The sequence below is a fragment of the Nyctereutes procyonoides genome, unplaced genomic scaffold (genome assembly GCF_905146905.1).
Source record: "Nyctereutes procyonoides isolate TBG_1078 unplaced genomic scaffold, NYPRO_anot_genome, whole genome shotgun sequence".
Classification (NCBI taxonomy): domain Eukaryota; kingdom Metazoa; phylum Chordata; class Mammalia; order Carnivora; family Canidae; genus Nyctereutes; species Nyctereutes procyonoides.
In genome coordinates this window covers 29548774-29562285 of record NW_026575020.1, presented here as the reverse complement: position 1 = coordinate 29562285, position 13512 = coordinate 29548774, and the positions used below count along the sequence as shown (strand labels likewise).

Here is a 13512-nt window from a genome sequence, read left to right as displayed (position 1 = left end):
GGGACTTCATGCTCATGGCTGAGGCAACCACCGCTAAGGACCCTAGGCTGGGTGCTGGGCTGAGGCATCTGGTGATGGGGACTCACTCACGTGAATGATGAACAATGACTGGATTAATACTACTGCACTCACACATCTGATGAGGACATCCAGAGCTGTGTTTCCAGGCCAAACCTCAGCTCACTGTTCAAGAAGTGTGGGTGATGGAGAAGGGCTTCCAAGACCCAGCCCACAACTGCTGAGGAAGCCGCACAGTTATGTACCAGTGGGAACATCTGTGTCTGCTTGAAAGTGCCTGTTGGCCTGTGGGTCCCTGCTTCTGTGTCTCTGTCTCCGCCTCCTAGCCACCCAAGCTGAGAAGGGGAAGCTGAAGAGGCCGAGGTCCACACGCTGCCTCTGCTCCAGCTAGGATGTGGCTCTTCCACACACTGCTCTACTTGACCAGTAAGTCAGCCTCACCTGCTGCCCTAAGGGGTTGCTGTGCCTCTGTCTGTCTAAATGGGGCTCTCTCTGAGCGGGAGGTCAGAGATAGTAGGGAATCCCTCAGGGAGGGGCTCTTGCTTGCAGAGTTAGATCCCCAGCCTTGCTCAGAGGCGCTTCTGAGGCTATTAACAGTGCTGCCAGCCTGTGGCTTCAGACTCCAGAGCTCTGCCACCCTGTTCCTCCTCCAGCCAGCCTCCCCTCCCCACCCTGGGCCTTCTCCCTACAGCACCCATTCCAGGCAAGTCCCTGGGTCTGTGCAAGTTTGATCTGAGTATGGACACTGATCATGCTCACCCTGCTCAACAGAGCACCCTTCCATCACAGACTGGGCTTCAGCTGATGAGGGTGGGGACTCTGAGCACATGAATATTGAGGAGAGACGGGTGGGTGTGTGGTAGAAAGTGAATGCACTGGGGGAGTCTGCTTCCTGTTTCTAACATTAGGGCAGTATGAGAACCTGTGTGTGGGTGATGGGGGGCACTTCCTCTTCCAGCCTGGGGGTCCCATTCTGACCTTTAAACCTACCATGGAAACCACTTGGGGCAAGCCAAGCCATGAGCCTGCCCCTGCTCACAAGGCTTCAGGGACAAGATTGAGCATGGTCAGCAAGCCGCTGGAGGTTGCTCAGGTCAAGCCGGAACTAGGGTGGTCCAGCCTGGTGATCTGGACAGGCTTCCCGGGGGGTCTCCTACATTGGTCAGAAGCTTGATAGAAGAATGAGATGGATATCAGGCAGATGTTTCAAGGCTTGGAAATGGAGTTCTCCCTGAAGGATGGTCAGGAGCCAGCAAGTAAGCACCAGACAGTACCTGAGAAAGCCGAATCCATTGTTGGAGGGAACTCAGAATTAGCATCCACCCTGGGGCTAGGTCACCAGGAGGCAGACCAAACGTATAGGGCACAAGCAAAGCATACATTTTTGGACACATTTTAATTTGATATTCACAATAGGCTTTATGAAAGGTCAAAGCTTTGTCAAACTTCCTTTTCCTTATTTTACAGTTTCGCCTTCTTTTATTTTCAGTCACATGCACAGTGTAGAGAGGGTCTCACACTTTTTATGGCTTATGACTTTGATTCCCCCATCACCAAGTATGTCCGAAAAAGATACTTAGACTAGACTCTGGCCCTCATCCTCCCAGAAAGGAGGAAATGACTGGAGATAAGGGAGCCTAGTGACTGTCCAAAGTTACAAGCAAGTATGTGTAGAAATGGGGCTCTGGCCTCTGCCCTGCCTCCCAACTCTAGAATATCCCATAGCCTGGGTTGCTAATCCTGGCATCATTCTGGGCTCCTGCTATCCAATTTCCTGTCGCCTCTGGCATGACCACCCGTTGCCCCAGTGCCTTTTTTAGCAATGTCAGTCCAGGTGACATTTATCAAACAGTCCCAAAATTAATGGACAGCAGAGAGCAAGGAGCAGGCTTGCAATAAAATCACTTAACCTATAGCTTAGCTAAGCTAGGGAAAGGGTGTGAGAGCAGGGCCCCAGCAGCTCCAGTCTTAGTCTTGAGTGGGAGAAATGAAGCTGTGACAATTCTGCTCCAAGCTGTGAGGTGGGATGGGGGGGATGGACCAATCCTAAAGAGTTTCCTGGAGGAGGTGTGACTGATGCTGAGTCTTAGGGGCTGGGCAGAAAGTGACAAGGAGATGCAGGGAAGATGGGAGGAACCCCTCAGATTATGACTCAGGCTCAGGGCCCTGAATCCCGTGCCTGGCTGGGCTTCCCAAGACTGGAAGAAATCCAGATTGTTCTGGCCTGACCCTGACCTTCTACCCTTCCCAAGCCACCCACTGTGGTGATGTCCACTTTACATCTGTGAGAGCAGATAAGATGATATCAATTGTCTAAGAGTTTTCTACTCAGGAGCAGATACACAGACATACTACAACCCTGGAGCTGCCCATACCCCCATGTGTAACCACATCTTGCATTGCTACCGTATAGCCTGCTGTCCCCAGGTCAGTCTATGACCACAGCCACTCACTTCTCTGTGGGTCACCTTACAGTGGTGAAGACGGGCCAGAAGTGTAGGGCCTGCTGTGCTGTTGCCCCAACTTAAGGCTGCAGCCTGTGGCCCTATGGAGCCGTCATGGGGTGTGGGAAGATGTTAGGCCTGGCTCTGCCCAGGGCATACCCTGATACTTGTGTGCAAGTATATGACTGAAGATCTTGGTTGTTAGAGATGAGGGACCATAGTGCCCAACGTGGCCCTGAGAATGGAGGTCTTTAACAAGTATAGATTGGGGGGGAGGGGGCTTTCTGTTTAGAAGCAGTATTGACAAAGTGAGGAGTCTGTTTAGGAAGATGGGGAACAGAAGGTTGCCATCACACCCCCCCGTCCCCCAAGGACATGCTCGACTCTGAGGTTGAGGGTACAGTGTCCCTGTCCGGGGGCCCCTGTGTGAAGAGAAAGCAGGCTGCACTCACAACAAACCCTCTAATCCCCAGCCAGTGGGCCTATTGAGGATGCCTTTGACTATCACACATGGGGGATGAAAAAAGGTCATTCCAGGCAGAGGCAAAATATCTGAGAAGTGCAGTGTTTGTGGACAAGCCAGGTATGGACTGTGGACCATGTGGGAACCAGATGTATATGGGGGGCATGTGAGCAGTCGGGCTGGAGAGGTCCAGGGTGGTGATGGGGAGTGTGGAGGGTCAAGAGTACCAGGCTACGGAAGCTTGGACCTCACCCTGAGGGGAATGGGAAGCCATAGCTTCTTGAGCAGAGTGACAACAGTAAGACTTGCATGCTGGAAGGTGAAATCCTGGAGAAAGGGGAAATGATGAGGCTCCTTTGTGAAATACCAGTGTGGGTGGGTTGAAGGTGAACTGCCCCGTGGGACTGGCACCTTGCATGTGGCTCTGAGGCATGAGCTCCCCCCCAGGCCTTTCTGGGTGTTCTGTGCTGGGTATCAGGACACGCGACTCCAGTCCCGGTTCTACAGATAGCTCCTTGTGTAAATTTGGACAAACCATTGCCCCTGGGCCTGAGTTTGCTAAACTGAGAATAGTGCTGTGAGAATGTATATTTAAAATGCCCATGAGAGACCTGAACTATGGGAAACGAACAGGGTTGCTGGGGGGGGGGGGGGATGTGGTAATTGGGTGACAGGCATTAAGGAGGGCACATTATGTGAGAGCACTGGGTGTTACATGCAACTGATGAATCACTGTCTCTACCTCTGAGACTAATAATACATTATATGCTAATTAATTGAATTTAAAGAAAATAAATTTTTAAAAAATGAAATGCCCAGTGTGTTGGGGAAAGATAGAGGGTTGAGGGAAGAGGCAGTGCTGGCTGACAGGATGAAAGGAGGGTCTTATTTTTACTCAGCAGGCCTATGTGGCTCGAGACAGCCTGGGAGAAGCAGCCCTGTGGGTAGTGTGGTGACAGACTTTGGTTTGGCTGGGCTCTTGTATCTGACAGCACACAAGAGGGGCTTGAGATGGAGGTTAAGGCTGTCAGAACATGACAGGCCCTCCCTTGTGGTTATATCACTAACAGCACCCACGTATGGAGCCTCCAGTGGCCGCTGGGCAGGCATTGCCCTCTTTGCTCTGCACAGCCATTTATCTCAGTTGGTGCTGCCCAAGGTCCTCCAGTGACTCTGGCAAAACAAGGATTTGAAGACAAGACTATCTCCCACTAGGGCCCGTGCTCTATTTTCTGAGACTCAGTGGGAAAGGAAGGGGTTACGCCATATCGGGACAGCCCAAGCAGAGGTAAAATGTCAGGGGCCTAGAGGGCCCTGCTGTAGCAAGGTGGCCCAGGGCTGGCAGATCCCTGACCAGCTCTCAGGGTGGGTGCTGGTGTCTGGGGAAGCTCAGTGAATATGGTAAACCCGCTCTACACACATTCATATGCCACTGTGCCTGCACAGCACATTCTCGCTGACCTAATTACCAGCTATCTAAGTCAGAGCTCTGCCCAGGCTTAGTGAGCTGCTGGCACAACTGGGAGCTCTGCTCAGCAGGAGCTGTGCCCAGTTTCGCTGGCCATTTGTGACCATCTTTACCACCACCCCCCACCCCCTCCTGCCCCAGTGTCTCCAGCCTTTACTAAAGGCTTAAATTAGGCAGACTTGGACCCTAAGCACAAGTATTCAATTTGCAAATCACTCAACTTCTCTGAGCCTTAGCACCTAGTATGGTGCCTGGAAGAAATCAGGTACTCTGGGAGGGTAGCTGTGATTGTCTCCCTGTTCATCTCCTCCCTTTTCCCACCTCATAAAGATCTTGCATCAAGATCCCTCAGTTGAATAAGGCAAAACTGGAACAACATGGGGGAGTGGTAAACAGGAATCTCTGGCCTACTCTGACATTTCCAGGATACTTCTGGGTCTGGCCCTAGACTGAATGGAGCTTTGTGGTTGGTGGAAGACAGGTGTCATAGATGACTCAGGTTGCATTTGGGGGGAGACAGACTTAATCACAGATCACTCTGACCTACACAGGACTTAGTCGGAATCAGACACACTGCAGGATGTGCTGGGGGCTCAGGGACAAGTGAGTTACTCTGGTTGAGAATCTGGACTAGCTCCTGGAGCAGGGAGTGCCTGAGCAGGGCCCCAAAGGGTGGGGCAGAGGTGAGAGCCAGGAAGTCATGCTGCTCAGGGAAAACGGCTCCTGCAAAGGCCCACAAGTGGGAGGATTGTGGCTGGTGTTCATGGAATGGGATACAGAGGAGCTTGAAGTGGCTGGATAGCCGACCTGGCAGAGGGGGCATCGAGCCGGGCAGGGAGATGCCACAGATGCCCAAGTGGGGAGACCGGGCTTACCTCAGGGCTTTCAAACCATGGCTGGCTGTCAGTCACACAGTAAAATGGGAACGAAAGCCTCCCAACCACCCACTGTAAGAAGTTAGTAGTACTTACTTTTCCTTTTAAATTTATTTATTTATTTTAGAATAGGGGGCAGGGCAGTGAGGGGCAGAGGGAGAGAGAATCTTAAACAGACTCCATTCACCCTGAGCACAGACCCCGACTCAGTGCAGGGCTCTGGGGCTCCATCTCAGGACCCTGAGATCATGACCTGGGCTGAAACCAAGAGTCGGAAGCTTAACCGACTGAGCCACCCAGGCGCACCCCTAGTTCTTACTTTTTAATTCTCTCCAAGTCAGTTTGCTTACCCCAACCTGGCTCACCAAGAAAACACAGGGCTTGTCATAAAGTGAGCCAAGGAACCTGAGTCCAGTCGTCCTGTATTCCTGGAGAATGGTAGGTGGCTGCAGGGGTGTCTGTAAGCCTCCTTCACTCATCGAGCACCTCATTCCCCCTCAAGGGATTCATTGGTGGCAGGGGAAACAGTCACAGGCAGCAAGTGAACAAGGAGATGAGAAAGGTAATTTCAGTTTGTGATAAAAGGCTTGCAGAGGTACAGAGTGCCTAGAAAGAGGTCTGGAGATCTGAAAGCTTCTTGGAGGAGGTGAGTGGGGGAGGGTGAGGAAGGAGGCAGGAGATCGCCGAAGAGCATAGGACACAAGGATGACTTGGGCAAATCAGGGTGCCTGGGTGGCTCAGTGATTGGGCATCTGCCTTCACTCAGGGCATGATCCCAGGGTCCCAGGATTGAGTCCCACGTCGGGCTTCCTGCATGGAGCTTGCTTCTCCCTCTGCCTATGTCTCTGCCTCTCTCTCTCTCTCTCTCTCTCTCTCTCTCTCTCTCATAGATAAATAAAATCTTAAAAAAAAAAAGCACTTGGGCAATGTACACTTGAGTGGGTGGGGAGGGCTCTGGTGTTCTCATCCAATTCCCAGTGAACTATGACCCCCAAACAGGGAATTACAGTCTGATTAGGTTTTCTGTATTCTACTTTGAGTGGTGGCAGGCAAGACACAAATAACAGCTCCAAGTAACTTGGGGTGCAGGTTTGTTCATTCACTGCTGTTGTTTTTTTAACTCTACTCTGCCTTCATTCATTGTTCTTTTTTTAAAAGAGATTTTATTTATTTATGAGAGACAGAGGGGGGGGCGGGGCAGAGATACAGGCAGAGGGAGAAGCAGCCTCCATGCAAGGAGCCTGACATGGGACACAATCCAGGATCTCCAGGATCATGCCCTGGGATGAAGGTGGCGCTAAACCACTGAGCCACCCGGGCTGCCCCATTCATTGTTCTGAAGAAAGTATTCTGGGAAATTTTTTTCTGTTTTTCTGTTTGTTTTCATGCTTCATCAGAATAATTCTTTTCCCAATTTTGTGGACACTGTGAATAATACAAATTTTCATCATATTGGCTTCAAGAAAGTTCATACATTTATGTGGGTTTTTTAAAATTTATTTATTCATGAGAGACACACCGAGAGAGGCAGAGACATAGGCAGGAGGAGAAGCAGGCTCCATGCAGGAACCCTTATGTGGGACTGGATCCCGCATGGGATCACGCCCTGAGCCAAAGGCAGATGCTCAACCACTGAGCCACCCAGGCATCCCTATGCAGTTACTCAACAAACTTTTATTTGGTACCGACTGTGTACCTGGACTGCGTTCAGAGTCCAAAGGGGGGCCCACCATAGAAAGTGCCAGTGCTTAACACACAGGCCAGCTCTTAGCCTCCTTTCCGGTTTAATTGTGCCCTTTTATGTTCACTCCTCTTTTTTTTTTTTTTTTAAGGATTTATTTATTTATTGAGGGAGAGAGAGAAAGCGTGAGCCAGGAGGGGGGAGGGAGAGGGTGAGAATCTGAAGCAGACTCCTCGCTCAGCACAGAGTCCCATGCAGGGCTCTATCTCATAACCCTGAGATCACAACTTGAACAGAAATCAAGAGTTGGAGGCTCAACTGACAGCCACCCAGGTGTCCCTCAACCCTCTTTTCTAATTGTCATTTTCCTTCCTTTTTTCTTTACCTGCCCCATTATTAAAATAAGTTTTATCTTAACTGTCTTGTAAATTTTTATGAATTGCCACAATCATTCTGGGCCAGGCCAGGGTATAAAGGGGACGAAATAAAGGGCAGATGTCTGCTTTGTGTTACGGCCCAGGAATTGAGAAATGAGAGATCAGACACTGCCTTCTCACAATGCACCTCCTCATTGAGCCTTTGGAAAGTGTGTTTTTAATAAAATTGTAATTGTGTACAAAAGCAAAGAAAATAACAGTAATAAAGTCAGCATACCATCACCCAGATCACAGTTATCAAGACTTACCACACTTGCTGCATCATTTCATATCCCTTTAAAGCTGTGCTGCTCAAAATTTGGCATGGTGCCCAGCAACGGAATCACTTAAGATCTTGTTAGACTAGGGCTCTCTGTCCCACTTCCTGATATACTCAATCAGAATCTGTACTTTAACAAGAAACTTGGGTGATTTATTAGCACTTTAATGTTTCAGAAGCATTATTGGAAGGCAAACCCAAAACATTGTGTCATTTCACCCCTAAATACTTCAGTACACCCCTAAATAACCACAAATATGTGGTTATTTTCTTACTTAGCCACAATGTTTTTATCACCTAACAAAGTCAACAGTAATTTTGAGGTGTCCATATTCAAATCTTCCTGTCTCAATTTATCTTTTTTTAACAGTAAGTTTGTTCAAGTCAAGATCCAAACAAGGTCCACATTACAATTAATTGCAATGCCTCTCTTAGTCTAGAGTGGCCCCCTTGCCTATTTTTGGTTTGTGTATCTTTTTCAAGTCTTTGCTTTACTGCAGAGCTTGGTCACTTGTCTTGTAGAACAGCTTCATTCAAGATTTGTGTGTTTGCTTCCTTTTGGTGCAGTTTGTCCTTTTATAAACCCTGAATTTCCCAAAACCTGGATGTTAGTGCTAATGACTTCATTAAATTCAAGTTCAACTTTTTTGGCAAGCATACTCTAAACTATTGTTTGCAAATATCTTCTCTCACTCTGTGGCTTGCCTCTTTACTCTCTTTGTTTTTGTTTTAAATATTTTATTAAATAAACAAACATTTTATTTATTTATTCATGAGAGACACAGCAGAGGGAGAAGCAGGCTCCATGCAGGAAGCCCGATCCCGGACTCTTATCTGGGACTCCATGATCACCACCTCAACCTCGGAGCCACCCAGGTGTCCCACCTCTTTACTCTCTTGATGGTATCTTTTGATAAACAAGTTCTTAATTTTAATGAAGTTCAGTTTCTCAATTCTTTCCTTTATAGTTCGTGTCTTTTGTGTCCTGTTTAAAAAATATTTGTCTACCCCAGGGTCGTTTTCTCTTAAAAACGTTATTGTTTCATTTTTCACATTCGGTTCATCTAAATCCACATTTCAACCCATCAGGAATTTGTGTGTATGGTGTGTGATCAGGTGAGAATAATCAAGATCAATTTTTTTTTCAATATTGATATCCAAATAATCCAGCACCATTTATTTAAAAAATTATTCTTGGGATGCCTGTGTGGCTCAGCGTTGAGCGTCTGCTTTTGGCTCAGGGAGTGATCCCAGAGTTCCAAGATGAGTCCCACATTGGGCTTCCCACAGGGAGCCTGCTTCTCCCTCTGCCTATGTCTCTGCCTCTCTGTGTCTCTCATAAATAAATAAATAAAATCTTTAAAAATAAATAACTGAATAAATAAAATAATTCTTTCCTCACTGTTCTTCACTGTCACCTTTGTCATAAAATAGATAATTATATGTGTTTGGACTCTGTTTTGTTGTGTTGTTTTATCTGTCTATCCTGTGCTAATATAATTTTATCTTAACTATAACTTTGTAATGTCTTAATAAGTGGTAGTGTGTGTTATCAAGTCCTACAAGTTTGTTATTTTCCCTTAAGACTGCCTGACTAGGGGCACCTGGATGGCTAAGGGGTTGAGCATCTGCCTTCAGCTCAGGTCATGATCCCAGGGTCCTGGGATTGAGTCCTGTATCAGGCTTCCTGCATGGAGCCTGCTTCTCCCTCTGCCTGTGTCTCTGCCTCTCTCTCTGTCTCTCATGAATAAATAAATAAAATCTAAAAAAAAAAAAAAAAGTCCCTGACTATTCTTGCCCCATGCAATTTCATATAAATTTTTTAATTGGTTTGTTAACATACCCCTCCCCCCCAGTAATTTGCTGGGATTTTGATTAGGAATATATTGAAGCTATAGATCAGTATAGTGATAACTGACAACAATATTGAGGCTTCCATTCATGAACATGACTGTTCCTCCATCTGTTTAGATCTTTAATTTCTATTTTCAGGTATTTAATATCTAATTTTCAGCATACAGGTTTTGCATGTCTTTAGTTATTTTTAAGCATTAAGACTTATTTTTAAGCATTTGATTTTTCTGTCTTTTCCTAATGGCATCTTTAAAAATGGCTCACTCTCAGGGGTGCCCGGGTGGCTCAGTCAGTTAAGTGTCTGTCTTTGGCTCAGGTCATGATCCCAGGGTTCTGGGATTAAGCCTCAAGTCAAGTCGAGTGGAGTCGGGCTCCCTGCTCAGCGGAGAGTCTGCTTCTCCGCCACTCTCCCTGCTTGTGCTCTCTCACTCTCTCAAATAATTAAAGTCTTAAAAAAATAAAAATAAAAATTGTTCTATTTGATCATTGACAATATATAGAAGTACAGTGGTTCTTTGTATCTTGTATCCAGTAAGCTTGCTAAAGGCTCTTGTTAATTCTGTGTTTGTCTGTGGATTTGTTGGATTTCTCAATCTACTTAATAATTTCATCTGTAGATAATGGCAGTTTTATTTTTTCCTTTCTTTTCTTACTGCCCTAAATCGTCTGGTAAAATGTTGAGTAACAGTGGCCATCCTTGTCTCATTACTGATTTTTTTTTTTTTTAAGATTTTTTTATGTATTTACTCATGAGAGACACACACACAGAGAGAGAGAGAGGCAGAGACACAGGCAGAGGGAGAAGCAGGCTCCATGCAGGGAGCCCAACGCGGACCCGATCTCGATCCCGGGTTTCCAGGATCTACCCTGGGCTGAAGGCGGCGCTAAACCACTGAGCCATCCGGGCTGCCCTCATTACTGATTTTAGGGAAAACTTAAGTAACTTAATAAGAATGATGTGCACTGAAGGTTTTTTGTGATATTCTTGATCAGATTAAGGAAATTCCTCCTATCCTGGTTTGCTGTGCCTTTTATCAACAAACCAGTACTAGATTTTATCAAATGCCTTTTTCCTGCATCTATCATAATGATCATTTGATTTTTTTTCTGTTAATGTAATAAATCAATTATTATCAAATGTCAAACCACCTGATACGGGAGAGCTTGGTTCTTGTCTCATGGAGTCGAAGAGTGAATCTCGTGCCAACACAGGAGAGTAGTAAAGGGATAGAAGTTTATTAAGTAAAGATACAGAGAAAGCTCTCAGAAATGAGAAAGGTCCCAAAAGGGTTGCCACTGAGGGCTTGTAGGGTTGGTCTTTTTTTTTTTTTAAATTTTTTAAATTTATTTATGATAGTCACACACACACACAGAGAGAGAGAGAGAGAGGCAGAGACACAGGCAGAGGGAGAAGCAGGCTCCATGCACCAGGAGCCCGATGTGGGATTTGATCCCGGGTCTCCAGGATCGCGCCCTGGGCCAAAGGCAGGCGCCAAACCGCTGCGCCACCCAGGGTTCCCAGGGTTGGCCTTTTATTGAGAGCCTAATCAGGGACTCCCCACACATACCTTAGGGCAGGATGGTCTGGCTTGTTCCTTTATCTCTGGTTTCCTTACACCTCAGCATTTTGGGGATTTTTGTGAGCCTACTTCCGTGGCCCGACCTAGCCCTGCCTAGCCCTGTATGTCCCTAACTCACATCCTTGCATTCCTGAAATATACTCAATTTGGTTATGATGTATTATGCTCTTTATATGTCCCCAGATTTGATTTGCTAACATTTTGCTTAGGATTTCTACATCTGTGTTCAAGAGAGAGATCAGGTGTCCTTCCTTGTATTGTTCCTGTCAGGTCTTTACTGATTTTTGTTTGTTTGTATGTTTGTTTTTTAAATCTTTGCTCGTCAGGTTTTAATATCAATGTTATTCTGGCCCCATAAAATGATTGGTAAATGTTCTCTCAAGTTTATTCTCTGGAACAGTTTGTGTAAGATTGGTGTTTCTTCTTTAAATGTTTGAGAGTTCACAGTGAAGCCATCTGTACTTGGAATTCTTCTTAAGGTTTTTAATAATCAATTTAATTTCTTTGATACAAGATTATTCAGCTTGTACTTCTTTCATCAGTTTTGGTAAATCTATTTCAAGGAATTTCCCTGTATTTCAACAAAATTGTGGAGTGTAATGGCATAAAATTGTATATACCATCCTCTTATTACTTCTTAAATGTCTTAAGATATATTCTGATACTCTCTTTTTCATTCACATTGGTAATTTGTGTGTTCTCCCTTTTCTTTTCTTGATCAGTGTTGCTAGGGGTTTATCGGTTTTATTAACCTTATTTATTTTTTAAGATTTTATTTATTTTTCATGAAAGACAGAGAGAGAGAGAGAGGTGGAGACACAGGCAGAAGGAGAAGCAGGCTCCATGCAGGGAGCCAAATGCTGGACTCCATCAGGACTCCAGGATCACGCCCTGGGCCAAAGGCAGGTGCTAAACTGCTGAGTGACCCAGGGATCCCCCTATACAAGTTTTTTTTTTTTTTTTTAAGATTTTATTTATTTATTTATTTATTTATTTATTCATTTATTCATTCATTCATTCATTCAAGAGAGAGAGAGAGAGAGGCAGAGAGAGAAGCAGGCTCCATACAGGGAGCCTGACGTGGGACTTGATCCTGGGACTCCAGGATCATGCCCTGGACTGAAGGCAGGCGCTAAACTGCTGAGGCACCGGGGCTGCCCAACATTCCTTTTTTTTAAAAAAAAGATCCTATTTATTTATTCAAGAGAGACACAGAGGGAGGCAGAGAGAGAAGCAGGCTTCATTTTATCCTTTCTTCTTTTTTAACAGATGCACTTAAAGCTGTACATTTCCTGTAAGTGATGGGGAACAGAAGGCTGGCCATTGGCCACCATCCTCCCCAAGGTGGGATTTATGTGACATTCCTCAGGAAGTTCCCAACTGTCTTAATGTTAATGCCTTCCTAGAGGGAAAAGCAACTTTAAGCTTGACAATGGCAAGGCCTCTGGTAACTTGTAGGTCCTCCTTAGCATATGAAAGTTCTTTTGAAACCTCCCTTTTCCTTACCGCCCCCCAACTCCCCAGTATATAATCAGCCACCTCTCACAAGCCCGGGGCTGCAGTTCTTCCTGTCCAGGGTTTCTGTTGCCGTGCTTTTAATAAAACCATCATTTTGCACCAAAGACATTTCAAGAATTATTTCTTGGGACGCCTAGGTGGCTCAGCAGTTGAGCGTCTGCCTTTGGCTCGGCATGATCCCAGAGTCCCGGGATCGAGTTCCACATCAGGCTCCCTGCATGGAGCCTGCTTCTCCCTCTGCCTGTGTCTCTGCCTCTCTCTCTCTCTCTCTCTCTCTCTCTCTCTCTCTCTGTCTCTCTCTCTCTCGGTGTGTCTCTCATGAATAAATAAATAAAATCTTAAGAAAAAAAAAGAATTCTTCCTTGGTCTTTGGCTCCGGACCTCCCCTCAGCAAACCTCGCCTATATTCCAAAACTACATCAAAACACTGCTTTAATTGTTTCCCACAAGTTTTGATATGTCTTAATTCTCATTTAGTTCAGAAAATTTAAAAATTTCCATTGTAAAAAAAATAAAAAAATAAAAATTTCCATTGTAACTCTAGGTTATTTAGAAGTGCATTGCTTAATTTCTAAGAAGTTCAAGTTTTTTTAGCTTTCTTTTTATTATGGGTTCTAGTTTAATTCCAATATGGTCAGAGAATTATATTCTGAATTATTTTAATCCAGTGAAATTTATTCAGGCTTGCTTTTTGACATAGCATATGTTTGATTTTGGCAGATGTTTCACGTGCATTTGAAAAATGCTTATTTTACCATTGTTGGGTACCAAGTTCTATTGGTCAATTATATCAAGTTTGTTATTGTGTTGTTCAGATCTTCTATATCCTTATTGAGCTTTTTATAGCTTATATGAAAGATTGTTAGAGCATTAAAGACTCCCATTTTGGTTGTGGGTTTTTATATTTTTCCTTTT

At 45.4% G+C, this 13512-nt stretch overlaps 1 protein-coding gene across 1 annotated transcript in view; it reads left to right on the top strand.

The window, feature by feature from the left end:
* Positions 1 to 410: 410 nt before the first annotated feature.
* The window catches only part of ITGAE (integrin subunit alpha E), a 63960-nt gene continuing 50858 nt past the window's right edge, over positions 411 to 13512 (top strand). The window contains exon 1 of the mRNA XM_055307104.1: positions 411 to 444. Within this exon, the coding sequence (XP_055163079.1) occupies positions 411 to 444 (34 nt within the window). The remainder of the gene's footprint in view (positions 445 to 13512) is intronic.